We start from the raw sequence: 14,407 nt of genomic DNA on the forward strand, positions 1-14,407 counted from the left end.
GTTCCAGCATCTCCATTACCTTTGGCCCATTTATTATATTAGTAATGATTTTTGTTATGTCTCTGTTTTGCTTTGCAAATAAGTACAGTGTAGCTTATTTGGAAGTTGAAGACATGAGTAAGTGTGAATGAGATGACCTGTAGATAAAAATTTCTTCATTTTTGTGCTGGGTTTCATTTACAGGTCCTTCAGCAGCTTTTAAATCACTTCCAAAAAAATAAGGATAAAGTTCTTCTTTTCTCCTTTTCCACAAAGGTGAGCTCCATGTGATTTTTATCAATTAACCACAACAGTAAGTTCTGAAGTGTGAATCTGGACGTTGACACCTTGTCAACCACATTTCCTTATTACTTCTACTGTGAGGATGATTATGAGGACAGTGTGCGTACTCCACAAGCATATTGAAACCTTATGTTACCTCATGATAAAAATGGTGATAGCAAAACAAGTGTAATACTCTTCTGCCTTCCCTAGAGCTTTTTGAAATAGTTGTATTGCTTCAGGTGCAGATAGCTGAGTTCAGCTGGTATGTCTTGAATAAGAGCACTGTCACAGCTTGGTTTGACTGCCGTATTGTAAAACTTCTGTGTTTACACTGAAAGTTGTCAAGTTTCCTCATTCTAATGACTTTTGATCATCACCAACAATGAAACTTCAATTCTTACTACACTAGTTGATTTGAACTGTCTAATGGGAGCAAGACATATATGGACGTTTTACTTCTAAGGTACTTGTTCCTTGGTTTCCTTTTTAGGGAATAATGTATTTTCTGAAACAGTGCACTCTGTAGTATTGGGGGTTTTAGTTAAATATTTGTAATAATAGCACTAAAAAGTATTTTTTAAAATAGTAATTCTAATAGTAGTTCAGGAGTCTTAAATGCCTCTTATTTTTGGTTTTAAGAAGGAATGCAAGTTTAATGTTTAGATGCAGTAGTACTCATGTGTCTGAGGCTATGTTTTATGGTGTCCAGCACCAGACTGACTGCTGGTTACTAGAGTCTCTTTCACTTCATGCCCCTGAGCTCTGACTGTGCACTCTGTGCTGGCTGTGGTGCTCATTTACTGTATTTCAAATAATTGCAACTTGCTAAGATGGGAGGAAGCTGCTTAAATGGACTGCCTGCTAATTGGGTTGGTTTGAGTGACTGGTAGAGATGAAACAGGGAGCTAGGGTTGTTTGATGGAATCAGACCACAGCAGACCAATATCAATCACCTTGAGTGCTGTAGAATCACAGCTGAAGAGAATCATGAATGTTGATAGCAAAATGGCAAAGATTTACTGTCACTACCAATGGGTGGTGTACTGAAAATATATTTGATAAACGTGGTCCCTGTGATCATGTTTGATTAAAAAGATACTCTTAAATATCTTAACTTTTTCTTTTCCTTTTTTCTTCATTTTTCCATTCAGTTGCTTGATGTGCTGGAACAGTACTGCATGGCATCTGGGCTAGATTACCGAAGACTTGATGGAAATACAAAATCAGAAGATAGAATCAGAATTGTAAGAGAGTTCAACAGCATTCAGGAAATTAACATATGTCTTGTATCTACAATGTAAGAAAATTTAACTTGTGGTTTGTTTCAATATGTCTGTCTGGTGTTCTTTAAATCCGTTACTCTGCATTTTTCTTGCTGAGCTTGTGAGGGATGTGAGGGATTTTTTGAGATGGTGAGAGTAAGTGTAGACTTGCTGCTTTGGTCTGAAGCATCTTAAAATATATGAACACCTTCTCCATCCTCCCTTCCTGCTTCATGAGGATTTCTAAGATCAGAAAGAAGTGGATCTTCTGGATCCTATTTTTAAATTTCCAGTTGTAGGATTGAGGAAACTATTTTAAGCACTATTATTGAAACATTACTATGTCATTATCTACAAATGGCTTTTAATTTGATTGTAACTCTGTTTCTTGTGTTATACTAGTAGAACTAGTGAGTGTGAACATGAAATGCCATATTGAACTGAAAAATTATCTGACCACTACTGCAATTTATTAATCATGTTAACTAGCTAGCATGTCTATTTAAAGTATTTCAACAAGAACTTTTATTGTCTTTTAAAAATTTATTTACCTGTTAGATTTGCTAATAATTTGCTATCACTATCAATTTATGATGGATAATTGATTGAGTTCAGCTAAAGTTATTGTTACTTAACAATATGTTATGTTCAACTAAAGTTACTGTTACTACAAAGACTATATGTTTTATTCAGGTTACTTCCATGCTTCATCTTGGATGAAATTTTTTACTGGGCAAGGGCAGAAGAGGAGCAAAGTGAAGCTTTGCTCCTTTTGCCCCCTACCCAGAGGGGAAAACTCAGTGAAACTTGATGAAATATTGTCGAGTATATAGTCACTTTAGTTCTTCTTTTACTGGAAGTGCATATGTTGGAGTTAGGAGGATCTGCGCTCTCTAACTAGATCAGGCATCACCTTAAAGTCTATTGCAGGTGGATGTCAGAGCACTCTTCAAATACTCTGGTGCTTCTATATAGGGTTGTGAAGGGATTTGTGATACTGGTCATGTACATTGGCTTGTAATCTCTGTCAGCTGTGGAATCTGGCTATCAGCTTCTGTAAGACCATGAGTCCATATCCCTTGTCCCTGAAAACAGTGGGAAATTTCAGAATCTATAGCATTAAGAAGGTCTAATTTTTGCTTCAGTCAGTGCTATTTAGTACTGTAAATATAGCTCTATTAGGTATCTTTCATTATATTACGTCAAAATATAAATGAAGTTAACAGAGATGGACTCTCCTCTCTGTTTTGAGAGGTTGGGTATAGAGACTAATTAACCTTCTCTGCCTGCTGATGGTGCTGGAAAAAGGCTTGATTCTGTTGTTTCTAGTTTTACTTATCTTACAAAACAAGTGAAACGAACAAACTGTAATGGAATTGCAGTCAATATAGTGTGCTGTAAACAAAATGGAGGGTGCAATTGTTTACCTAGTTTATTACAGATGAGAGGAAGTGATCTTTTTCCTTGCTTGATGCATAGTAATGGAAGCATCTTTACATTTGTAATTCTCTGAAAACTGGAAAGTGATTTATCCTAGTTCTGCTGTACAAGAGATTCATCTTTCACTCAGATTTCAGGCTCTATACAATAATAATATACAGTAATTTCACAATTGTAAGCCGCACTGACTATAAACCGCATCTCCAGGTGTCGGCAACATTTTGTTCTTTGTCCATACATAAGCCGCACCCAATTATAAGCCGCTCTGTCGTTTTCACAGCGAGGACCCACGTGCAACAAAGTTGCCAATTAGTAACAGAATGGTTGGATCGGGGTGTTTACTGACTCGGCTCGGGCCGTGAGGGCTCGGCCTGCTCAGGGCTGCCAACGGGGCCAGGTGGCCCAGCTTGGCGCTACTGCTTGACAGGGCTGCTCGGGGCCGGCTGCTGCTGCCGCTGGGCTCGCTCGCCTCAGCCCGGCACTGCGCGTCAGTGGCAGGGTGGGCACGGAGCCCACCGGCACCCACGGCAGCAGGAGGGGAAGGAGCCCCTCCACTCCCGTGGTAGGTGGGGGCAGGAGCCTGCCTGCTCCTGCGGCGGCGGCGGCAGGCGAGGATGGGAGCCCCCACCTTCCCCCCGGGCTGCAGGGCCAGCAGGAGGGAACCCCCACCTCCCTCCGAGCCGCAGGGCCAGCAGGAGGAAGCTCCCCGCCTCTCCCCTGGGCTGCGCTGCCTGAAGGAGGGAGCTCCCCCGCCTTCCTGCCCCCCGCACTGCCAGCACAGAGCCCGGCCCCACCCGCCACGTAACAGAGTAATCAATTTGTAACAATCGCGTAAAGCTGAGTTTTACTGGCAGGTGCTCAGCTCAGCACCTCGGCTGCACTTCCGGGGTTGGAAATGTCAGAAAATTATTCACATATTAGCCGCCCCTGAGTGTAAACCGCATTTCCGGGGTGGGAGCAAAATTTTAGTCAAAACGGTGCGGCTTGTAATCGTGAAATTACTGTACTTTAGGGTATATTGTATTTTTCCATACAGAGAACGTTAATAGAATTTGTTCATACTCTCTGTCCTAACTTTCTTGCGAAGTTTGTGGCTGACTGTTCTGTGTAGTCAACTAATGTGTATTCTGAAAGTCTCTTTGCTCCAAGAGCCAAATATTGATTTTCACTTCAAATACTGATATGGTCTTTTGGATGTGTAAGTGCATTCTGCAAAGGATGAATTCTCTGCATAGTAATCTTGAGACTGCCATTATGTTCGCTGGCACAATTAACCTGCAACTTACAATGCACCAGTCAGAGAATGACGGTACAACAGTGACAATAACTTTCACTGTTAAATTTGCAATGTTCCTATTTTATATTCCCTTTTTTCCCAAAATGCTGTTTCTCCCTGAAATCATGTGTATATACCCCATAGTGCTTTGAAAATCCTGATTTTAATTGATCGGTGAAGTTTTTTGAGAAATGGGACCTTAAAAAGGAAAATAAAATAATGAAAGCATAAAGAATAAAAAAATGAAATTTTGTCTATCTGTAGATTTGACCTCAAGTCTTGCAGTTAATATTGGTACCAAGCATTGTCATGTATTTTATAGGTGTTGAGAGAAAATGGAATTGATTTCTTTGGAGTCTGTACATTTCATCAAACCATTATATCATGAATTTCAGGTTGAACACTAGGGGAAAAATAGGTATACACTTGTTGGCACTTCTAAGTCTCACAAAGTAATACCTGTTTGAGAATAGTTCAGTTCCTGTGCTGGTGTTGCTGGGGAAATATGTGATTGTTTAGAAGAACAGAAGAGGACTTCTAGACATACTTAGAAACATTAAAATAATTTCTGGAGTTGCTGTAACTTGATGGGACAATGTCAAAGCTTTCAATTCCAGTGTTACTGCTTTGCCAGAAGAAGGGAAATTGTACATCACAGTACCAAAGTCAGCACAGTTCTGTTCCGTTCTAGTGTTCTGGAATAAATTAAAGCAGCAAGTATGCCTACATATAAATCACCATTTCTGCAGTTTTCTGTGCTAGTCTTTCTCTAGATTAATTCTGTCTGAATTAATTGTTAATGAAACTCCATTTCTGCTTCTCAATTTTCTTTTTATGTAAAAAAAATTATCTAGAGAAATTTGTAGGTAGTTTTTATGAAGAAGGGTTACATATCCACTTCCGTTCTACCTCCAGCATTCTCTATTACTCTTTTTTACTGGACTGCTATTTGTTACTTTTTACAGGGCTTCATTTAGCTTTAATTGTTTCAAAACAGTGTTTTGAACAACTTTTAGTGTGCCTGTGATAATATTCAAAGAACTTTCAGCCATAAAGCCTCTGAAACAAAGAGCATAGAGCCTGTAGAAAACCTAGCTTGCTAAACAGAATTACATAATGAAAATTTTCATAGAACCTCTCCTAATGTAGTGTTTTTCTGTACCTTTTGAGGTATTAAGTTGTGCAGTTTTAAGTAAAATGGTCTGTTGAAAGCTGTTCTTTTTAACAATACTCTTTATTTGCGTCGACCAAATTGCGGTAATGTCTAACAGCTAGTTGAAATGAAAGGTAAAATGGAGGATGTAACTCACAATGCACAAACTACTGCATTTGTTCTGTCTGTGAAGGATATAGGAAGCATTCTTTTCTGTTTGGGACTAACTGGATTTTTGGGTCCTACCTAAAAATGGTGGAAGGTAAAATTACTGTGAAGCTAAGTATCCTGTTTTGTTAATTTTGATAGACAGTTGGTTTTATATCTTGACTTATGTTTCAGTCCAACTGCAGGGCTGGTTTGGAAAGATGAGAGGCTGAACACTTACTAAATAGAGAGGTTTTTTCCATTAAAAAGAAACACACTGCATTTCAAAAATACCATAATGTATTCTGAAAGAAAAACCCAACCCAAATATTGTTATTCAGTATTTCACAGTTTGAGAATGCGAGTCCTCTGGAAACATCCATTAATTTTGGCAAGTTTCCATATTCCCTTCCTTTCCAGATATAACTAACCAAAGCAATATCATACTTAAAAGGAAAAGGCCACAACTGCCTTTACATTGACACTGATTCCATGAAAACCAAAAAGTGGTGGGACTCCATAATTTTTTTGTTTCTGTCTCTATTCAGTCATATACCTGAAAACTTTACTGTTCTTTTCTGCTTCAAATAAGCAAAATTTAAAGTCTGTTAAACCAGGTACTTGACAAATGAAACGGGATTGACTTTTTCAATTTTGCTGTACCTCTTTCAGAAAAAATAACACCCCTGGAATTAGTGATGCCTATGCCAATGTGAATAATTGTTTTAATACTTTATTTAATAGTAGTATTTAGAATGTGCTTGTGTAGGAACTTGCGTCTTTTTACGACAGTTAGTTGAGCCAGTCAGAAAAAAATGTCAGTATTTGTTTGCTTTGCAGCTGGACAAGAAGTGGTATTTTCCTCGCTTTTGCTCCTGTCAAGTCATTCATCTATGCATGTGCCAAACTCCAAGTAACTGAGTGGCTTTGTAGGGTTCAGCAGGTAGATGTCTCAGGTTAGATTTCTTCTCTGGCTTGCAGGTTTTACCTGAAAACACTCTAGAGCAGTGGAGTGTTATAAGATGGTGCAGATGGTACCCATGTGATTGCTAACCTGCAGAGCAGACAAACTTCTGACTGACTTTTTTCCTTTTAATGATTGATTCGAATGTTGCTAATATGCAGCTGTGTGGGCAACTGTGTTTTTAACCACTGAGTAACTTGCTGTACAAATATACTTGTGTTAGTTGTTAATGCTTAGAGGTATGACTTACCTGAGATTGTGACTGTTTTAGTGGAAGCTGCGTACCAATATTGTCAAAAACTATGTATTGGGATTAGAGGAAGTAAAATTTCACCTGTGATTTTCTTGTTTCCGTAGTGCTAAATGGGCATAAAACTGGTTATGAATTTCATTACAGTATTTGGGGGTGTTGTCCTGTGTAGGACTTAATGGGAATGAAGTAGCAACATGGATTTTTACAAAATAAGTTGATAGCAGTTGTTATGACTCAACTATTCATACAGTCTGTAACAATCTTGATATTTATGTGAGAACACTGCAGTTTATGGCAGGGATTATTTGAGTACTTGGTGGTTATTAGTCCAACAGTAACACAAAGCTGTACTACACTACTTTCAGTATTTTTAATGTGGTTTGTTTTGGTTTTTTTAAGTTGGGGAAGGGTAGGCAAGAACAGTCTATTTGCAGTTTTTTTCTTACTATCATATAGTTCTGGTTTTTAATTTTTATATTTTCAGGGCTGGTGGACTGGGTCTTAATTTTGTTGGTGCCAATGTTGTTATACTGTTTGATCCTACATGGAATCCAGCAAATGATCTTCAAGCAATTGACAGGTACACTCAAAATACAGAACTTGATTTATGTTGCACTCTTCCATTCATTCTGTAATATGATTGTCCAACCAAAATTTTTCCTCAAGTAAGAAATTTTTTATATTGTCTGATTAATTCACAAGACAGTAGGAAAAGTTCAACTAAAATAATTTTTGCTTTGATGTGATTATTTTTAACCCTAAATTTTGCGGTTTGTTTTCCTTTATTTCTTTTTGGCAGCAGTGGACCAAACGAACTCTCAAAAACTCCCTGTGGTTAATATAACTTTTTGTGGTCTCTAGCGTATGTGTGTAGATAACGTTTTTCTTGTGTTTTTCATGAAGAGTACATTGTAGTTGACCTTAGTTCAAATGATGTTTTGAATTCCAAAACCCTAAAAAACAGGGGCTTTCAATGTTTTCTTCTACTTCACCATTGTGGAGATTAGTGTCTTTTTAGCACTCACATCTGCCTCTGATATTATGGTGTTGGAGCCCTCCCAGTAATACAGATTTTTCTTTCAAGGCTTTTTGTCTGTAGGATATTTCCCTAGGAATGCAAGGCAGACCTTTTAGTAAGTGAAGTAAAGAACATTTAAAAAAACTATAAAGAATATTAAAACTATAAAAGAATATTAAACATTGAATAAATTTCTGTATTTTCATGAGCAGATATACACTTATTTCAGGCAATTATGCAATTCTGTTTAAAGGGTCTTTCTGATTTCTAGGATGCGTTTACATGCACCTGTTTTAGAGAAATATATCAGAAACTGGGGACTATCAGAAACATGTATTGGGGACGATGTTTAAAGAATCTTTGTAAGATCACATTACTATGAATTGTTTTAGCCTCCTGTGCATTTTGTGGAATATAGTCTATTAGAAGTCTTAGAATTTATCATTTGAATAGAACACTGCCAGTTCATTAGCTGTTTTTATGATGCTATATCTTGCCAAGTGAATTATAAAGTTAAGAAAGAATAGACTGCTCCAAGTAGTCCCTGAGTTAATTCTTGTATAATGGAAATACTTTGAGCAAAAGTAGGAGGAGACACAAAAGAAAAAAAAAAAAAACCCCAACAAGCCTGAGATACATAGGGTGGATGTGTTTTCTGGAGAGGAGGGAGACAGTTCTTGTGATATAAAACAAGGAGAAAGCTTTTTAAACTGGATATGCCTGGGGAGAAATATGAAATGCTAAAGGTAAAGAGAAAGGAAGTGAATTACTGAGGAAAATCAGAAAAATAAGGAAAACAACCTAGTCAACATAAACGTGATTTAGAATACTCCTGTTTTATTAGAATGATTTTATATATTTAGTTTGTTTATTGTTTATTCTTACCCCTAAGAGCTTTCATTTCTTAAAATGTTTTTAACATGTCCGTGTCCTTGCAGAGCTTACAGAATTGGCCAACACAGAGCTGTTAAAGTGTTTAGATTGATATCCTTGGGAACTGTGGAAGAGATTATGTACTTGCGACAAGTTTATAAACAGGTAAAGCTCACAAACTGTTTAAATGGGGAGCTCCTCTAGCAGTTTCAGGGACTGAAAGCTAATCTTTTTTCAGGGACTGAACTAATCTAGCCTATAGTAAAGTTGTTAAGGTGACATACTAAGCAAAGGTGCATCATTTAGCAGTTGTTAAAGAATGGAACAGAATTATATTTGTATTCAATTTTTTCTGTAACTATTGACAGTTTAATTCTGCAATGTACATTATTCAGGTTATACAGAGAACTGTTTTTATTTGAAGACTTGTGAAGTGCAACTGTTGTAGTTAGTATCTGCAGCAGTCTGATTCAGGCAGCTTTTTCTCATGAAAGTCCGGAGAAAGTAAAGTAGAAATCTTGCTGATGCTGTTGAAAACAGCAAAAGCGTTCCAACCTTCCTGATTCTATAAACTTGTGTATGAAAGGAAGCGTTGTTGGTTCTATTATGAAGATGAGAAGTGATGCTGCATGCTGGAGCACTCAGCCTGAAACTCTTGCGCTTTCTAGATTTTTCATTTTGCTTTGGACAGGCTTTGCCCTGGTTACAGCCACAACAGGGATAATTTTTGCAGTAGCCAGAAGGGTCATGGCCAGGGCCCAAAAGTTATTCCACACCATCTCCTGTCATTTTTTGAGAATCGGGGAAGTAGGCTCCTCTGAGTTGTGTAGCATGATGGAGGGAGAGGTTGGATGTTATTGGGGTTTTCCAAATGGCGAACAATTGTGTATGGATTGTTCACCTCTCTTGTACACTCTGTTATTCATACTGTTCTTGTTCGTTTCTTACTTCATTGTTGTTTCTGGTAAATTGTTCTTACAACCTCTGATATACACCCTGAGCCTCCAATTACCCTGTTCAGCCTGCTGAAGGGGGAAGGGGCAGAAGAAGTTGCCAAGTAGTGTGTGATTTGTAATATTTCACTGGGAACACTAAATTGGGGAATATCATTCCTAAACCATGACAGGCTTAAGTATCTAAGATCAGGAAAAAATGAGTGTGGGGTCTGAGGAACACATAACCTAGCAACTGTTTCCTGATGAGATCAGAATCGAAACGAAAAATAAGCAAGCTCAAACATGATCAGCAGTAAGAAACTAGAAGAAATATGAACTTGTTTTTCTCAACAAAAGTTGCAAATGAAGAAGTGAGATGACTGATTTTTCCAGTTCTGATGTTACAGGCATGTAAACTTGGAGAAAGGAAGAAACCCATTGGGATACAGTTGTCCTGAAGAATGCATTGCATAGAAAAGATAAAAGTAGGTCACCTCAGTGGGAGAAGTTGAGAAATTAACCTAAAAATTTGAAATTCTGTCCTTAAAAATGAGAAGTTATTAATGATTCTCCAGTGCCAAGCACTGGTAGCTGGGTTATTTACAAGGAAGAAGCTGGAGACTGAATGAGTGGCAAATGCAGCAGTAAAGAGATTGTCATTATACTCCCCAGATCTGAATAAGTGACAAATTAAAAGAAGGTTCTCAGATCGTCTGATTTCACAGAGCAATAGTCATGAAAGGAATCTATCCTCAGGAAGATCAAATCTTGAGCTGCTGTTAAGTAATGTGTATAGTTTGCATTAAAATGCTACTTCTGGAAGTGTAACACTGACTTTTATCTCACTTAAAGTCAGTGTTTTGTAAAAGCCAAAAAGCTGCTAGAGTTCTGTTTCTTTTTGACAAAATGATCTAAATAAGAAAGAAGAAAAACTTGAAAAAATTAAAAGATTAAAAGAAGTAGGTGGAATAATACACTAGAAAGGCAAGTTAAATATAACACATGGTAAGTCCTAAAACAATATTTGGCAGTTTCTAATATCATGAAAGCTAATAGTTTAGTGCGTTAACACATCACAAGCACAAACTGTATTGCTCTATGGACATTAATAAGGTTTAAAAGAATGTTCATTGCAAAAAACCCTCTAAACTTTAATTATTGTTTACATACATATTCACAGAAAAGCTTAGAGAAGTTCCTGTTCTTTTGTGCAAAGTACTTTTGAGAATTTCTTTAAACAGTGATTATCAATAGGAAAAGTCTCAGAAGGTCTTAGGCTACGAAAATGAGCAACAACAGATTACAACTAACTCTATTCACTAAAATTCTAAAGAAGGGGAGCCTACTTTGCCGAGATTTTCAGAGTTGGTGATCTTGTAGAAAAAGAAGACCTGGGTATTGTCTGTCTGGATTTGCAAAAAGCATATGTAAGTCTTGAAAGGACTTATAAATATTTTTTTTTTCTTTTTTTTAAATTGACTTGTATTTTTCAAGTTGAATAGGCAGCAATAAACAGAATCATTACAAGTCTGAGGATTGGGGGTTTTTTGGCTATACTTGGATGCGTTCCCTTAGTAAGTAAATATGCAGTACAAAGGAAGGTGAAAAAAAAATGCTGATAATTTAGTATAGTGGAACCTGAGCTATCAAGATACAGAGGAGTGCCAGTAACATATATAGTAGGTATCTGGTAATAGGTAGCAATGCAGTAGAAATCTTCAAATGTTCTATTTTTTTTAATTCAGTAAAGCCAAACAGGTTCATTTTATAACACAATGCTATACCAACATCTGCCAGGGAAATTAAAACAAAATATCCTCTCTTAGGAATTTCTGCTTGTTCCAGCTAAAGCTGTGTATATAATGTGGGTGCCAGGAAATTCTGACGTGTTGTTGTAGCAAACACTTCTGAAATCTCTTGTGTTGTTCTGTTCTAGCAACTTCACTGTGCAGTGATTGGAACTGAAAATGCCAGGCGGTATTTTGAGGCGGTGCAAGGATCAAAGGAGCATCAAGGAGAGCTTTTTGGCATTCATAACCTTTTCAAACTTAGGAGTCATGGGTCCTGTCTTACCAAAGACATACTGGAGGTGTGAAGTACTACCCTTTTACTTTTGGATATTAGTTTTACATTTTTCCTTTCTTCATGAGACTTCTTGGTCATCATTTTGAATGGAAACACTATAAAACACAATGGTGAAACTTAATCGGTACTTATCTGTGCAATGACTTGAATGAAATGGGCATGCTGATTTCTCATTCTGATGCAGGCCAGATAAATTTCTCTAAATCCAAGAACATAAAAACCTGGATTATAATTTTAATAAATTTCCTAGTATACATATTTTTTGTATAACAACTATGTGGCTTATTTCTTTATACTTTCGTGCAGCTTTGTGCACAGATACCTTTTATTCATCAGTAACTCAGACTAACCTTTAAAGCCAGAATTCTTACCATAAAAATATTTTTTATGATTACATTAACCTCTTTAGAGTACTTTCTGGGATGTCAATAACTGTTAAAAAAGTTTGCTGCAGCTAGCTTACATCTTCAAATGTACTGCAGCTTTATTCCATGTTTCCTTTTCTTTCTGTCCTTCCCTTTATTTTGTTACTTTTCCTCTGCTAGGACTTTAGTCTGGATCTTGCTGATTCTACTTTTGGTGCTTGCACTTCTGAAAAAAGAAGTAAACTTCTTTTTCCTGTGTGTATAATAAAAACTGCGTCTGTTTATGTTAACATATTTGATTGTTTTAGAGGGAAGGACAGGTAGAAGCAGGAGTCATGACAGCAACCACATGGTTGAAGGAAGAGAATCGTTCATGCAGCTCAGAAAAGGTGAGATGTCTTTGTGGACTGTAGACCAGAGCATGACGTGCCTCTGATTCCAGTATTGCAGTGGCTAATGTGGGCAATATGTCATTGGACTGATAATACTTTTACAGTGTTGTTTAGAAGATTTTGTTTAGGGAATTGTGGAAAAGAGTACAGTGTTTTAGATGATTGAAAGCTTCAGGTTTTGTGAGCTCTAGAAGATCTGGTCTATTTAGTTGTTGTAGTCAATCAGAGAACGATTGCCACCAAACCCATGGTCTGTTCAATACTGTCTTTTTTTTTTTAAATAAGTATATAATTATCTAATAGTTTCCTTTGATACTTTGAGTAAAGTTTTCATTAGATTAGATTGCACTGAATGATATTATAAATTAGCCACTATCTCTTACGCCTGTGGGAGATTTCTCTGAGGAAATGTCAGTGTTTAATGTGTGCCCTTACACTGATCTCAGTCTCATACTGATGATACATAACTGGGTAGTCATGATCTCACATACGACTTGCTGACAAACAACTTTTTAAGCTTATGTTAAATGCTTTTGGATTAGTAGAATTATATCAGGATTAATATATTAATTTTAAAATGCCTCTTTGAGTACAACATTTTGGTATTTACTGTTCTGACTTCCATTTACACACTGTCATAATTCTTACCTCAGTAGTAGGCAGTTCTGGAGCTGTGTTCTGGAGTTTAATATTTTTAAAATGTTTTAAGATTTTTTGGGTATAATTTTGTTTGATTATGGTAGCCTCGATGAATATTAGAGTGGAATGTTAGCCCCCCATGTACAAGGAAGTTAACCACTACCCTGAGGTTTATTTTTGTTATAAATGTCATTACACACAATATTAAGGTTTGAATCATGAAGTCATCTTCCAAAGTACCCTTGAAAGATGAAAAGTAGCAATGAGATTAGTATAAACTTGAAAATTATGGCTGTAGATTGGGAAGACATAAATTGTTTTAGCAGTGTGCAGTATATATTGTCTCAACTACATAATACTATTGGTTATTATCAGTGTTGTTCTGCTAAAAATATTCTAGTGCCAGAGATTTCAATAATTTCTCAGTACAGTAATTTCACGATTATAAGCCGCACCATTTTGACTAAAATTTTGGTCCAAACCCAAAGTGCGGCTTATAATCATGTACGGCTTATATACGGACAAAGAACGAAAAGTTGCTGTTTTAGTTTGGAGGACAGATGTCTGCTGAGAAAGGCAGGAACTTCTCTTTGAAATGGAGAATGTAAACCCCCTCCCTCCAAATTATTACAATTTTGAACTCAAGGGGCTTTCAGGCAAAGATATGGGAATTAGGAATAACAGTTCTTTTCTAGGGAAATCAAAGTAGAAATACAGTACTACAAAGAAACAAACTCCAAACCCTGACAAAGTCAGAGTACAACCTGATACCCCGTCAGGCAGGGTGTTGGTAGCAGTCCCATTAAATGGTGGATGCAGTCCTCCTGCAGTGACAGATGTGATTCAGTTGGAGCAGTGCTCCTGTAGAAGGTGCAGTTTCCCTCTGTGGAGGTCCAGTGGTGATGTGGAGAAATCCGGTTTTCATCTGGAGTCCAGTGGAGAAAGGGGCTCCCTTAGTGTCCCAAAACCTCTGTTTTTTATCTTGGTAAAAAATGTTGGCTCTTCTCCCTGGCTGGAGCAATTTCCAATGGGATGAAGTAATTTTATCAGTCCCACAGTGGGACTCAATGGGCCATTAGCAGAAAATGACTCGCTGGAGGAAGGATGGGTTGTGAAAAGATAAAGAACAATGCCCCACCTGGCTTCAATGGATGGCCCATTAGCAGAATATCTGCCGTTGAGATGAGGATCACTGTCCCCACCCTCAACAGATGGTGATAGAATAGATACCTTTTATCACACTCTGCATTGTAACATGTGGCTTATAATCAGGTGCGGCTTAGGTATGGACAAAGAATGAAAAGTTGCTGGCACCCAGAAGTGCGGTTTATACTCAGTGCA

General features: G+C 37.3%; 1 protein-coding gene across 2 annotated transcripts in view; it reads left to right on the forward strand.

Annotated features, from left to right (window-relative positions):
- ERCC6L2 (ERCC excision repair 6 like 2) overlaps positions 1-14,407 on the forward strand; it is a 54,066-nt gene that overhangs the window by 25,351 nt on the left and 14,308 nt on the right. Inside the window, exons 10-15 of one of the 2 annotated variants that reach the window (XM_033085088.2) lie at positions 184-255; positions 1,416-1,561; positions 7,244-7,339; positions 8,716-8,815; positions 11,522-11,674; positions 12,344-12,424. In XM_033085088.2, the coding sequence (XP_032940979.1) occupies positions 184-255; positions 1,416-1,561; positions 7,244-7,339; positions 8,716-8,815; positions 11,522-11,674; positions 12,344-12,424 (648 nt within the window). Of the gene's footprint in view, positions 1-183; positions 256-1,415; positions 1,562-7,243; positions 7,340-8,715; positions 8,816-11,521; positions 11,681-12,343; positions 12,425-14,407 lie in introns of those variants that run through there. The other variant, XM_033085089.2, reaches the window with a different exon arrangement.

This window comes from Catharus ustulatus, chromosome Z (genome assembly GCF_009819885.2).
Source record: "Catharus ustulatus isolate bCatUst1 chromosome Z, bCatUst1.pri.v2, whole genome shotgun sequence".
Classification (NCBI taxonomy): domain Eukaryota; kingdom Metazoa; phylum Chordata; class Aves; order Passeriformes; family Turdidae; genus Catharus; species Catharus ustulatus.